At 40.1% G+C, this 13761-nt stretch overlaps 1 protein-coding gene across 2 annotated transcripts in view; it reads right to left on the bottom strand.

The window, feature by feature from the left end:
• Positions 1–13761, bottom strand: part of RELN (reelin) — a 289062-nt gene that overhangs the window by 45443 nt on the left and 229858 nt on the right. For both annotated transcript variants that reach the window (XM_065049108.1, XM_065049107.1), the window contains exons 31-40: positions 11381–11457; positions 9724–9882; positions 7567–7755; positions 7071–7344; positions 5532–5672; positions 5259–5436; positions 3709–3793; positions 2431–2613; positions 860–1031; positions 677–779 (exon numbers count right to left, since the gene is read on the bottom strand). In XM_065049108.1, coding sequence (XP_064905180.1) covers positions 677–779; positions 860–1031; positions 2431–2613; positions 3709–3793; positions 5259–5436; positions 5532–5672; positions 7071–7344; positions 7567–7755; positions 9724–9882; positions 11381–11457 — 1561 coding nt within the window. The remainder of the gene's footprint in view (positions 1–676; positions 780–859; positions 1032–2430; positions 2614–3708; positions 3794–5258; positions 5437–5531; positions 5673–7070; positions 7345–7566; positions 7756–9723; positions 9883–11380; positions 11458–13761) is intronic.

Genomic DNA, 13761 nt, shown 5'->3' with positions numbered 1-13761 from the left:
CATTATAGGTACCTGTTTCCACTGACTATATGAAAAACACAAAAAATGTACTCCACATTCATGAGCTCTAGATAACTCCCTAAGATGAGATTAATTCAGGCCACCATGGTCAAAGAAAACCAGAGCCTCTATGAAAGTGTGGGCGGAAACAAAAGGAAAGCAGAGTCTTGGCTCTCTGAGAAAGTACAAACAGGACAGTTAAGCCAAAGTGCAAGGAAAAATGAGTTTCTGGCATCATAGATGAAGTCATAGCTCTCAACTGTAGCTCATGGAAATGCTGCACACTGCTCCAGTTCCACACTTTTCCTGAGCAGACTGTGAAGGGGCAATCTAGACCTTCACTATATTTCGCTCCTCATGTCATCTGCCAGTGGTGATTCCCCAACTGGTAGAACATGGACTTTAATGCTGTCAGTGCAAGTATATATACATGGACAAAGTATTAATTTAGGCAAGAAAGCAGAAGATTTTGAGGCAGAAATTTCCCTTCTCCGTGTGCCAAAAGCTTCATGGTACACCCACATGAGGGAAAGTAATATCGAAGGAATTACATGGGAAATTAGATGGGCTTGTCTACTTGGCAATCATAACAGCTGGGAGAATACACCAAAGAGCAGGCCCTGAAAGAACAGAACTTTCCAATCAAAAGACAAAAAAACTTCCTGAGGACAAGTACCTCAAATTGGATTATAGTGTTTTCATTGACACTCAGGTCCCTTGTTGTAATGGAGTGTTCTCCAACTTCATTTGAAACAAATACCATAGCTGAATCTTCTTCCCTGTAAAAAAAATAAAAGGTACTTTAGACTCAGTTTATTCCACAGTCACTTTTTTCCTAATTTATCGGTGATATGCTTACGGAGCTCCTTTAGACGAATATGGGCAATAAAGCCCAATGTTTCCACCAGGATAGAAAAACCAGTTGTCCTCTTTGGGACCAAAGTCAAATGTATCCAAAAGGATCATGGGATTCTTTAGGTTATTTCCATCAATAATGAAGTCATCAATAATCCAGATTTCTTCTTTTTTGCCTACAAAGAAAAGGGGAATATTCCTATTAAGACCTGATACTCCTATTATTAGAAAGCAGAATAGTAGCCAGTATTTATGGATTATGTTGAGAAGAGGGTGCTAAAGGTGCAACTTCACTGTTTTCATTTTCCATGAAAATGGTCCCTGTACTGCTCTGCAATCTGACCCAACAGAATTAACTTCTATTCCTCTAAAATTTACAGAAGTCACAGCAAACTGAAGAGTGAAAAACCTGTGTTGATCAAGTATCTTCTGTTTAAATCACATTTGCTTAGGGACTCTAACATCAATGTATTCTTTAATTACGAATAGTCTAAATGAGCAATTGCTGTAGAGCCCAAACAGCCTAAAAGGATGATTTAATTCTACACCTTTTTCCTTGCACTCAGCAGCCTGTGTTTGCCTGCCAGGAGCTCTTTGAGTGACAAGGAAACTCTGAGTGACCTTCTCTTCAACGGATTATGAATTCAAATGTGTTGCAAAATTGATGCTTTCAAACTGGAGAGGAAGGAGCACATTGCCAGATCTCTTGTGTAATGTTTTTTCATCTATCTAAAAACCTTGATCAGAGAAAGTTAAGTGGCTTCTTTTAGAAGAAATTCCTGCTTAAGAATAATGTCTGTACGAAAAGTTAAGTGTTTTAGGCAGGACCCATCAGGAGAGTGAACTGGAACTGGATTCTTAAGACCAGATTTGAATTTGTTTTTTATTAGAGGTGTGCTAGGCATTTGCCAGCACGGAATAAATCTTTGCTGTATCACTGTGCCTAAATGATCACTGGAATTCTTTAGAGCCCTTAATATCAGGCCCTGATGAGAGATGTGCTCAAAGTGAGAGCAGAGGAGAGCTTTCTTCAGCTGGCACATCTGTAATGAGGAGTGACCTGAGTTCCTCGTGTGGTTTTGTACAGTCCCTTACAATTTAATCGAAAGATTAACTGCTCACTATATACTCTTTCTAAATGGGTTTTTAATGCCCAGTTAATTCTGAACAAGGTAGGCCCAGTTCCCATTTACACTTGTGACACTTCTGTATAATTACAGCACTGTAATGGGGCCTCAGTGTAAACTGGAATCAGATGCATTAAAAATAATGAGAAGAACCCGAGTGAAGTGAACTTTATTCATGTTGCTTGATCTCCCAGTCACCCCAGGACCAAAGCTGATATTCTGCACACAGCCAAGGGGTATTAGGTTAAGGTCCTTTCACTTTAAAGAATATAGCAGCTTTGTAAGAACAGTAAACATAATGCTGTGATAATTTTAAATGAAACATTTGAAATATTAGGAAACAAGATTTATTGTTGAGTTATTCTTCTTGAGTTCAAAAATCTAGCCTCTTACAGGTGCTGAGCCGTGCAAGCGTGGACCTGGAGTCCCATGGATGTCTGTTCCTTACCATTGTTGTAGGGTTGCCAGAGCCTGAACCGCGTTGCATTACTTTGGGCTGCGTAGGGCAGAGGAACGTTAATAAAGAGGACATCCGTAGTCTGTGTGAAGTAAAACTCATCTATCAGGTGCCAAGTGATGCCACCGTTGACAGAATATTGCAGGAGGATGGAATGAGACCTCTCGGGGGTGCCTGGAGCAGAGAGGACATGCATTTATGTTCATTATAATCTGTTTTTAAAAAGCACTAGCTCAAGAATACTTCTTCGGGTGTAAATAAAATTAGGTTACTTTGACATGTATTACAGAGTTTGGGCTTGCTTTAACAACGTAAACTCTTGAGAGGTTATATGTGTATTATACATGTACATCTTCCTGTGCTTTCACTTACTTGTCTATCTGCAAAATGCTAATGAATTAGTGGCTATATTTACATAGCTGTTCATTGTATGTACTGTCACAATTAATTTACTTGGATGAGGAACTATCTCAATGTTAGAATTTTTTAGATTAGAACAAACCAGCTCTTTCTAACACAGACATGTTTCAGTAATTCAGTATTTATCTGCTCGTTCCCAGGTACCAGACATTATCATCACCATCTGTACCACCTGCAGATAAAGACACAGTCCTTACCCTCACAAATTTATAGTCCATGGCTCCTACTGCAGACACTGATATGAGCTTATTCATCCCCAGAAATCATATAACTAATGTAAAGTGCTGAGGGTCTTTATTAGCATGTTTTAACAACACGCTACAACAACAACAACAATGAAATATTCTGTGCTTTAACCTGGGACTAAAAATCAGCGTTGGAACTGAGAGTAAAATTTACTTTTTCTGACTACCAGTTCCTCCTTTTTTTCACTTAAAGCTTTAAAGATTCAATAAAGGCTCTATACAGATCTGTGTATTAACATATGTTGATCAGAGCCCAGCACTTGCACTTGATGCTGGTTACCCTGCACAAGCTCAGTCCCAGGTGTATTTTCAGCCTGTACCTGACTTGCTGATGAGGAAAATCAGTGTCTGAGTGACAGTATTTCTGAGCTGAGTTCTCACTTGAATTTGCTGTCTCTGCTCCCTTCATAGTGTGGCACAGTGATGGCATGTTCCTGCCCTTGGAGTGAGTTTTTAGGCACATGCCATCACTGTACATATTATGTACCCTAAACTGACCATCATGTACTCTGAAGTTGAAACTATAAACCCGTATTCTTTTCTGTGATGCTACTATGTATGAATAAAGCTAGGGGAAGTGATAGGAAATAAACAGTGACCTTACCTTTGGCAATAAATTTAAATGAAAACTGGATGTAGATGGTATTAGTGCAATCTAGATCTCTTGAAACAAGCATTCTCAGTCCCTCCTGTGAACACAGAATATATGGTGTGAATCTTAATTCCCATTATCAAAGACGTCGTGCAGCTTACTATTGTCTGGTTGTTGTCTGTTGCTGACTGCCAGTGGCCGCAAGAGAGGCAGTTCTCTGTCCCACACCTTCTCCCAGGCAGAAAATAGGGACAGTGATGGCCCTGGCAAAGTGAGCCACAGTAGTGGAATGGGCTAGGTATGGGTGTGTGTCACCACCAGAGGTACAGCTACATGATCAGCTGAACAAAGGTTCAGCTCATTCAGTTCATGCTCTGAACCACTGGAATATGATCCAATCTGCAAGCACTGACTTACTCACACTTGAGTCTGAGCTAGTATACTCATTTTTTGGGAAAATTGTATAGTAGCTAAGCACCCTAATTTCCAGGCAGGAAGACTCCTCTCTAGGACCTCTTTTCTGTGCCTCAAAAAATATTTTGTACAAATATTCTCTTCTGGAGAAACCTCTTGCTTTAGAGCAGTAAGGAAAGGGAGCAGACAGGAAACCTCATAGTGACTCCTAAGGTCCTGTTCATCTCTGTAGATGAGCTCAATGTTGTGTGAATCCTGGGGCCAGAGCTGGTCCCGGTTCTGCAGAGATCTGGCAAACCACCTCTCAGAGCTTCCCTCTTTCTCAGACCCATTCCCCCAGGGGAACAACCTGCAGGAACAACCAATCCAAGTTTTCAACAATTCGCATACTGTGATTTGTGATTTAAATGGTCTAAAGAGGTTGAACTGGAGTAAAGGTTTTGCAAAGAAATATTTCTAAAGAGATTTCTGTAACAAACATTATTAAACTTTGCTGTTTTGAGGCACCTGAATTCACAGTGTCAAACAAAGACTCATGTGTGAGCTTAAAATTTGTGTGCTTATGTGAACAAAAGTCTTTATGTGTTTTGTTGAAGAATTGAGATGTTCAGAAAATATGCTTCCTGGCATTTTTTTAATCTGTAATTAACAAAAAAAAATCTGTAAAGAGCTAGAAAGCTTCGAAATGTCAGAATTAAGTAAAACACAGGCTAACTACATTAAACATCGACTACACAGACAACAGTGCTGAGTAATTTGTGTTATTCAAATTACTCAAAAGTCAATCAGGGGATTTCAAGACACAAACCCAATTGATTGTAATGTGTACCATATTTCCAAATCACTCACTTGGCCTCAAGAGTCTCAGCCACAGAGTTTCATTATTTTCCTTTGGTCGTTAAGGAAGAATTTAAACCACAAATGAAAACAATAGTCGATGAACAGATGAAACCCATTTGTTCATAAAAAACAACTGCAACAAACATGGTGCATATTTAGGGCAGGAAAAGCCAGAAAAAAAAAGAAAATGTCAAATTCTAGCCTAAAGACTTTGACATAAATGTATGGGGGGAAATAACAAAAATTTACTTTCTGATTTTAACTTTACTGGTTTAAATTCAATTTTTTCAATGAAAGTAATCTCTGACCCCTTTAAAAATGAGAGCTGTTCCAGACTTGATGGTGTCACCATTCAGGTTTCCCCTCTCAGCACCGTAAACCTCAGGCCAAAGGTCTGGATGCAAGTTACCATTGAAATCATCCTTCAGGACAGATGGCAGAGGAATGACAGGGACACAGTATGGACCACCAAAGCCTCTGTCACACCTAGCAATAAATTGGAAGGAAAAGGTGTTATCCATCTGGCCTAGATAAAACACAACTTCATTTCTCTGAAGCAGGTTTAGCAGGTTGCTACTTACATACAACGACCTGCATCACAGATGCCGTGGCCTGAGCACATCCAGGGGCACCCTGTAGCCAGGACCACGTTATCAATAGCCCAAGAATCAACACCAGAAGCGTAGTTGTACTGAATCCATCTGAACCGTGTTCTGGGAGAGCTGGAAAAAACAGAATAAATGTATTTCAGGCTTCAAAATGTCTGCTCCACAAAGTGCTAAATATTAAAGAAGCTTCCATAGACTTCAGGAGAAGAAAAGCAAAATAATAACCATGACTGTCTGTATTTGGAAAAGATTAGTATTCCAGTTGAACCTGGAAGTTTTAATTTCTCAGGTTAGTTCTGAGACTCTAAAGTGTGGTGCTCAAAGTGAAAACCAAGAAAGTCAACATTGCTGTGACTCTTGCTGGTCAGCAAAGTAGCTGAGCAGAAACTATTAGTTACATCAGCATTCAACAGCTCCATGTGTTGGTAGCAGAGTTAAGACAATACAATTGCTTCAGTAAAGTTCATTTATACTGTCGTGTAAAGAAAAAATGATTACATATGTTTTTACATAAATGTATAACAATGTATGACTATATGTACACACAGGCACATGCATACACACTCTTGCAATTGCTGACTGCCTTGTCATCCTCAGCTGAGGAAAGTATTTTGGAAAAAATCTGTCAAGATGCCACAGTTTAGTTCATCTTGGCTTTGTTCAGGTAGGAAATGTGCTGTGGAGCTGATCCTGGAACAATGCACAGAGAATGCACTCAGACTGGCAGGATCAGGGTATCATTATATGTGTGAAGAGTATTTTTTGGAAGAAGATGCATGTTCCCTTGAAGAGAACTATGGAATTAGAAACCAAGATGTGAACCCCAGTGCCAGCTTATTTACTGTATGTTCATCTTTACCACTGTATTTTCTGGATGGTAAAATTTAAAGAGGTAATGCATAGGTTGCTTTGAAGAATTACAGAACTATTCAGAATAATGGTAAGCAATATTATTATAATCATCTGTTATTTCTAAACTAGAGTGTGGTTTTATTCAGAGAGATGGGTGCCAGCATATCTGCCACATCCATTTACAACAATGTGATGTCAGGAGGAGGCTGGCAGAACTCTCCTCCTGGTCAAAAGGGTGTAGGTGGCACATCTAGTAACATGTGTTTTGACTTGCTGAATGCCATGACTAACATGCCTAATGGCTGGATGACAACTTATATGCAATGGCAGAAAATACTTTTATATGAAAGGGTGGGTCAGGGCATCAATTCTTGCTTCTTATTGGGTAAATGTTAGAAAAGCTTGCTTTAGCATTCTGGTTCTTACTGTCACAGATTATAGGCAAGACTTAAGAATTTGCTCATCCAAAGTTGTTATTTCCTTAAGTTCCTACAGTTCACATTATATCTGATGAAATATTTCAAAGTGATATTTAAAATTCTGATGGCGTGACCACACACATTTAATAATTTAAAAGACATGCAGAAAATTCCCAAGCTGGGGGATGTTTACTCAAATTAGATCAGCAAAATCTATAGCATGCTAAAAAGCAGTGCTCACTTGGTGGCGGGTGGGAGGTAGACTGTAATTCTCTTCCAGTTTTGGAACCTTTCTGAAGTGTAGATGGAGCTCTCAGTGTAGTGCTGACAGCCAATGGTCGGAGGGACACACTCCTCTGTCACCAGGTGCCAGTCTCTCCCGTTGTTCAAAGAATACTGCAGGTGAATGCTATGGGAATTGCTGTATGGCTTGCTGCAACCCATGCTCAGTTCAAATTGCAAGAAAGTGGAGGCTGATACATGGAAGTCCCAAGTCTCAGCATAGCGAGGTTTTCCTAAGAGAAGAGAACAAAAGAAAAAAAATACGCCTTATGCATATGCTTTCAGTACTGTAGTTCAAATTTATTATCTGTATTTTCACCTTTTTTCAGTATTCACTTCCTTGCAGATTATGACATACTTGAATTTGTGCATACCTCCTATCTTGTAAGAACTTGACCCATAGATAATTTTTAAAATAGGCACATACACATGCAGCAATGTTTGGTGACACATACCAATGTTTTCACTGAACATCAGAGCTGTATCCATAGACAGGCAGTCGATGTCTACTTGACCTCCTTGTATTCTGTACCAGCTTGCTTGTAAATCCACGGTTCCATCAAATTTATCCTGGAAGCCAGTCTGAGAGCTGTCATTCATCCCTATAAGGACATCATCCAGAGCCCACTGAGCTGAATGCTTCCCTATAAAAAGCAAAACGGGTGGGTTAGTGGAGTCCCTGGTAGTTATTTTTTATGCTCACATCCTGTGTTCATCCAGTGAGCAGTGTTCAGTCACGTAGACTGAGCACTGTTAAACAAGACTAAAACATGGCTCAAGGATGAGTCTGGACTCTAGAGTATGTATCTATTTTAGATAAACACAGGTATTTCCTGCTTCATTTCTCAAGCTTCAGTGCTTTTGTCATCAGATGCTCTCCCTGTGTCTGAAGGAGACACACCCTAAGCTTCTAGATTGGGGATTTTCATTTTATGGCTCATAACTCCCCTGCCTGTCTCCACAGATAAACTGGAATGTCCTCTGTCTAGTTCCCAAAGTATCTATTGTATGGAAGAGAATAGTACACAGAGAAAAATGCTGAAGGCTCTTGATATAGATGATATTCATAGAAGTGCTCTTCACCTTCTCCTTCCTGGAAACCTCTCTTCTCTTGCTCTCCAGCCTACAGCCATGTCAGTTCAACATCATCTCCAGCCTTCATTTCAATTCGCCTTTCTACTGGCATGCTGAAAATGCCATCTTGCTGTACAGTCACTGCCCTCACAGAAGAAGGAAAGTCTTCACAATAAATTATGAACTCACAGCAATGTGCCAGGACTTTTGTCTTGCCACTGTGAGGAATGTAGGTCAGAGCTGATATGGCCACTCTGCACTGAATTATAGCAGACTGAGGACAATCTATGAAGGAGATAATATCTGTAATGAGGAGTCGCTGTCGCCTATGGGCACTGGTATGGAAGACGGTATTTCCAGCTCCAGTCATAAATTCTCACTCTTACTGGGAGCCACAGGACTGCCCTCAGGTGGTGTTAGAGTGACTGCTCTCAGCAGGGACAGATGTCATCCAGGTGTGCCCAGAGCAAGTGACCATGGGCAGGGCATAGGTAGGGAGCAACAGGTCTGACATTGCACCACTCACCAGTGCAAGCAATCGTGGCAGAACAGTGATCTGGGATGCATCAGTTGCTGACCAGCATTTTTCCCAAATGAACTGACTTCTTAACTAAATCACATCCCTCTTGCCTTGTCTACTCTCTTGCCTAGTGAGGACAATTAACTCCAACACATACGTTGTAAGAAAATGGGCAAATAAAAATCAGCCATCAAAGTGATAAATGATATCCAAGAAGCTGCATGCCATAATTGCCTGAGTGTAGGCTGTGTGCTTTTCTCCCCAGGGAATTGCTGTTAAAATGCACTTCGCCATATTTCTGAACATCACCTTATATTTCCTGCAGGGATTCAAGAGCTGCTGCCTTGCACAAAGGCGAGACACTTAATCAAGACACTTTTAATAGTGGTAACGTGTTCCTGTGCAAGGTGGGAGCTCTTATAGTGCCTGTAGGTATCAGTCAGCACCAGGGTTTTACTTTCAGCTGAGGATGTGGGATGTGGCTGAGCAGGCTTTGGAGGTGAAGCAGAAAGCAGGGGAGCAGGGTGCCGGGACACCAGAAATAGCAGGGGATGGGGGTCCTGTTTTGAAGTTTGGAGATATTAAAATAGTGAGATGGGATCCACCAGGTAGGCAGATTCTGAGCCAAGTTATGCCTCCTCTTCCAAAACAGAGAAGAAGTGAGATAAAATGTGTAAGCCATTTTGCATCTCAGGTCACTCTATATTCAGGTAAATCCGCTGATCTTATTTAGACTTTTCTGTGTAATATTCTTTTCTCATCCCCTCTGTTATCTCTCAGCATCTTTGGTTCAAATTTAGCTCTTAAACAATTTTACTCCTAAGCCCACTATTTTGCTTGGTGCTATAAAAGAAAATCAGGACTGCAGCGTGACTGGGGAAACCTACAGCACCCACACTCTTCACCTTGCTGTACTTTTGGTAAGCTGAGGTTTCTGCAGAACATCTCCATACTGAGAAGCATTGTCATGCAGGTTGTGTAAATCTGCTTAATGAATTTTTAGGATGGCGTTCCTTACCGTGTTGTGGCTGCCACCAGCGGAAAGCAGTGGCGGGCGTTTTGGCCTCCCGAGGTAAGTCTATGGAAACAACCTGTGGTTCCAGGTACGACATGAAGTCCAGTTCTCGCAGCAAATGCCAGGTGATCCCATTATCATTTGTGTATTGAACGACAAGCCCTGTGTTTAGAATTAAGGAAGGCAGTTAGTCTGACTGTACAGAGCAAAGGAGGGCAACTCTTCAGCCTGTACTCGGGAGCTGCCAACCCCGTCCAGTGCACGGCACTTTTGGTGTCTCACTTACCCTATTAGCATCTCCTGCTCCAGGAACATTTTGTGGACAAAGTCTTTCTGCAAAGGTGACATGGACTCACCAGATACCACATGTTATCTTGCTTCTCTTCACCAAACTCAAAGGATCAAATCTTTTATCAATACAACCTCAGCGAAACTAGAGATTGTACCATTGAAACTTTAGGAAAAATGTGATTTTCTTAATATAGTCAGTGTTTATTTCATATTGGGTATCCTTGCAGTTTATGTGGGATACTAAGTTGTAATTCTGATAGTTGTGCTCCCAATATGGATAGTTCACACTGCTCATGCTGCTTGCACAAGCTCACAGAATCATAACATTTAGATGATCTTAAATAGTCTTCAGATCTTACACAAAGTATAGCAAATACTAGGACATAGCAGAATTATGAAGTAACTTAAGAGCTCATCACAGGGAATAATACAAGAAAGAAACACTAATGTATATTTCTTCTCTTAAAACTCTTTTATACTGGAGTAAATTAAAAGAAAATGAATTTCCTTGTGTCTTACTGGTCCAAATGAGAATCAAGCCCTGAGGTTTCAGCCTATGCTGAAAGGTGACAGTTCTGAGTCAGTGTCAATGTAAGTGCCATGCATCAGGAAACAGTCCTCTGATGGTAAATTATTTATGCTGAGAGGTAAATGAGGTTTGCTCATCTACCAGAAGTCAGTGATCTGTCTTCATACAACTAGGCAACTTTACATGGGAAATCTGCTTCCGAAACTCTGCTGGTCCTTCTCAAATGCAAATACCAGACCCTACCCCCAAAACTCTAAAGCATGTGAGCAAAATAAAAGGGAACACAGCTGGGAGAGAAGAATTTCTTTATTCTAAATATATTTACAGCTGTAGCTTTTTGATTTTGCATTCCAAGTAAATCATGCATGAGATTGGGTTGGAAGGCAAACTTCTATTAGATCCACTGGTGCAGTTGAGAAGCTGAACAAGTTTTCAGGCACACAACTCTTCTCCACATCAGAAATGGAAATTGCCCACTTTAGCCTGAACACGAATTTTATTTCTTTTGTTTCAGATCTGGAGAAAATCCTGTGTACTTATAAATTTACCTTTTTTCCACAAGAAAAGATATTACACCTCTTGTAAACAGTCTTAAACCATCACAGCTCCAACAAAGTTACTCTTGCTGATGAATCACTATTAGGTTTGGTGGAGATAAGTTTGAATACAAAGGCAGAACAAAAGTAAATAGTTTTCTGCAATGTTTACAGAAACTGAAGAGGTAATCTATTTATATTAAAAATAAAACAATATTTTTGATTTTGTTAAGGCAATAAAAGGCAAAAACATTGTGTAAGACCCAAAATACAAAAAGCTTATTATAAGGAAGAGAGGCTTTACCTTCATTCCTGGCTCTTGGTCTGTTGCAGGAGTTACCAATTGCCTTGCTTCCAATTTGTACATAAAATTGAACTAGCCTGTTCAAAAAAATCAGGGTAGAAGAGAAGTGTAATTATCATCTGATAGCACAAGATCAGTCAGGATAATTCACCTTTCTTAACTGATGTGGCATTTTTAGTTAGGTCATTATTCCAGGCTTATTGATCAGGTAATGTTCCCAGTGAAATCAAGCATTGCCATAAGACATCATGGAGGACCCAAGACAGAAGAAAGTGATGTGGTTTATTGATCTTGTGTCTCATAAATGTTTGCTGGACTGAGTAGCAGATTTTAGCAGTTCTTTATTTTACACAAATACGCAAAAACTCCAAAGCATGCAAATATGTTCCTTATGTCAGATCCTACCTTGACCTCTTTTACCTGAAAATTGGTTTAAGCTTTAAAATACAATATTATAGTTTTAGTAAAATTATTCTATCCTTCCTAAACCACCAATCCATTTTTGGTCCTTAGATTCTTGATGTAAACAATTTTCAGTGAAAAGATTTCATGAGACATTTTGTGAATTAGGCCCTTTGATTTTGAACCTATACATTTTGATTTCATCGAACATCCCCTTGTTCTCATGTAATGAGATGGGGAAAAAAATGTTCTTGATCTACCTTTCTTGCAACCTTCAGTGTAGTCAGTGCTTTTATCACTTCCCTACCTTCTCCTCCTCCTTTCTGTGGTAAACCATGGCAGTCTTTTCATCTGTTGCTCCGCATGAAAGCTTTCCCATGTCCTTGATTTTTCCCATAAGCTTTTTCTGCAAACATTCTAAAGCTGCAACATCCCTTTGAGACAATGCCACTGGTTTTATTGACAGAACTTTGGCTAAGCCTGGAACATGCCTATCTAGCTATATTTGAATTAATAGTCATCCCATCCTTTTGTTCCAAAATATGGTAAATGTTTTTCCCAATCTACAGTGATGTTCTAATGCCCTCGCTGAACTGATATTTTAAGTTGTGATATCAGTAGTTTACATTTCCTCTTAGATATGTACTATTGTGATATGTAACAGCAATTTGTTTTAATTAATGTCCTGCAGCTCACTTACCAAATTCGAATGCATGTCTCTGACATTTATCTGACTCTTACCTGGTCACAACCAATGTAAAGAGCATTGAGATAATGATAATGCCACTGCCCCCTCACCTACGCCTTCTTCACAGGTTGTCTGCATTGCATACCCAAAACACCGCCTGAACCGAGCAGGGAACCTGGACTTGTCCCCACACTGAGCTTTTGTGTGCTGAATGCTGGTGATGCTGTTCTCCTCCTTGTTTCCTAGCCAGTTTTTGATGCCTGCCTGTTACGTTATGACTATTGGAGTACGTGCTTACGTGATGTTTTTCGGAAGCAACTCCTTGTCCCTTGTGCTGGAAGTGTCCTTATGAAGCACATAGGGAGGGATGAGGTCATTGACAAGCAGAGGTTTTTGAGGAAAAAAAGAGAATACAAAATTAAAGGAAACCAGGATTCATTAATTCTGCTGCTTGTAGATAACCTCTTTATTTTAAATACTAAGTTTCAAGGTGAATTTGTGTCTCTGTGTGAAGAGACAAGGCTTGATTTGTCACCCAAATAATTCCCCACCAGGATAACTCTTTTCACTTTAGGGGATTTGGTCCTAATTTGTAGTGACATCAGTAAGATCACAAGCAAGCCAGAGCCAGTATGATGCAGATAGGACTCCAATTTCCCCTCATACACTGCACCATACACAATATCATGATCCTCTTCCAATTCGAAAACCAGCTGTACCCTGATTCTGTTAAAGAAATTGGTATCTACTACTTGAGATGTTTTATATACCTCTAGGGACTAGGACAAGCCAGAACATACTCATCAGTCTTATTCATAATACAACCCCATAGATAGCTCAAGAACAGACAGGCTGACAGTATTATGTTATTTAGCCAGGTAGGTCTTATTGTTTGCTGCAGCTCTGTTGCCAGTATTCAGGCAATAAAACACTAGACAGTGGTCTCAAAGGTGAAAAGATTTACAGTTCTATGATGCGACACTCTTTTATGTCTGCCAAATGTAAAGATCAGTAAAAAGCAGAAACAAAAGACAAAAAAACACCCTTTCTGCAGAAGGGTGAATCTGCCCATCTGATCTGCAAACTCTTGACCCAGCACAGCTCTCTGGGATGGTTGCACAGTCATTAGAAACAGAGTCTGTAACGCAGACAGGAGCCAAGTCAGCTAACAAGCCAGATGTCACTGCTTGGAAAAAATAAATATACTCTGTGATTTTTATCTGGCTGCCAGGTAGGCACTGTGTGCAAATGCTCTCGCTGAACAGATAGTGAAGAGTGTCATAAGGGATAG

The sequence above is a fragment of the Columba livia genome, chromosome 1, assembly GCF_036013475.1.
Source record: "Columba livia isolate bColLiv1 breed racing homer chromosome 1, bColLiv1.pat.W.v2, whole genome shotgun sequence".
Lineage (NCBI taxonomy): Eukaryota > Metazoa > Chordata > Aves > Columbiformes > Columbidae > Columba > Columba livia.
Note: the sequence above shows the minus strand (reverse complement) of the source record. Positions and strands in the feature narration are given on the sequence as shown.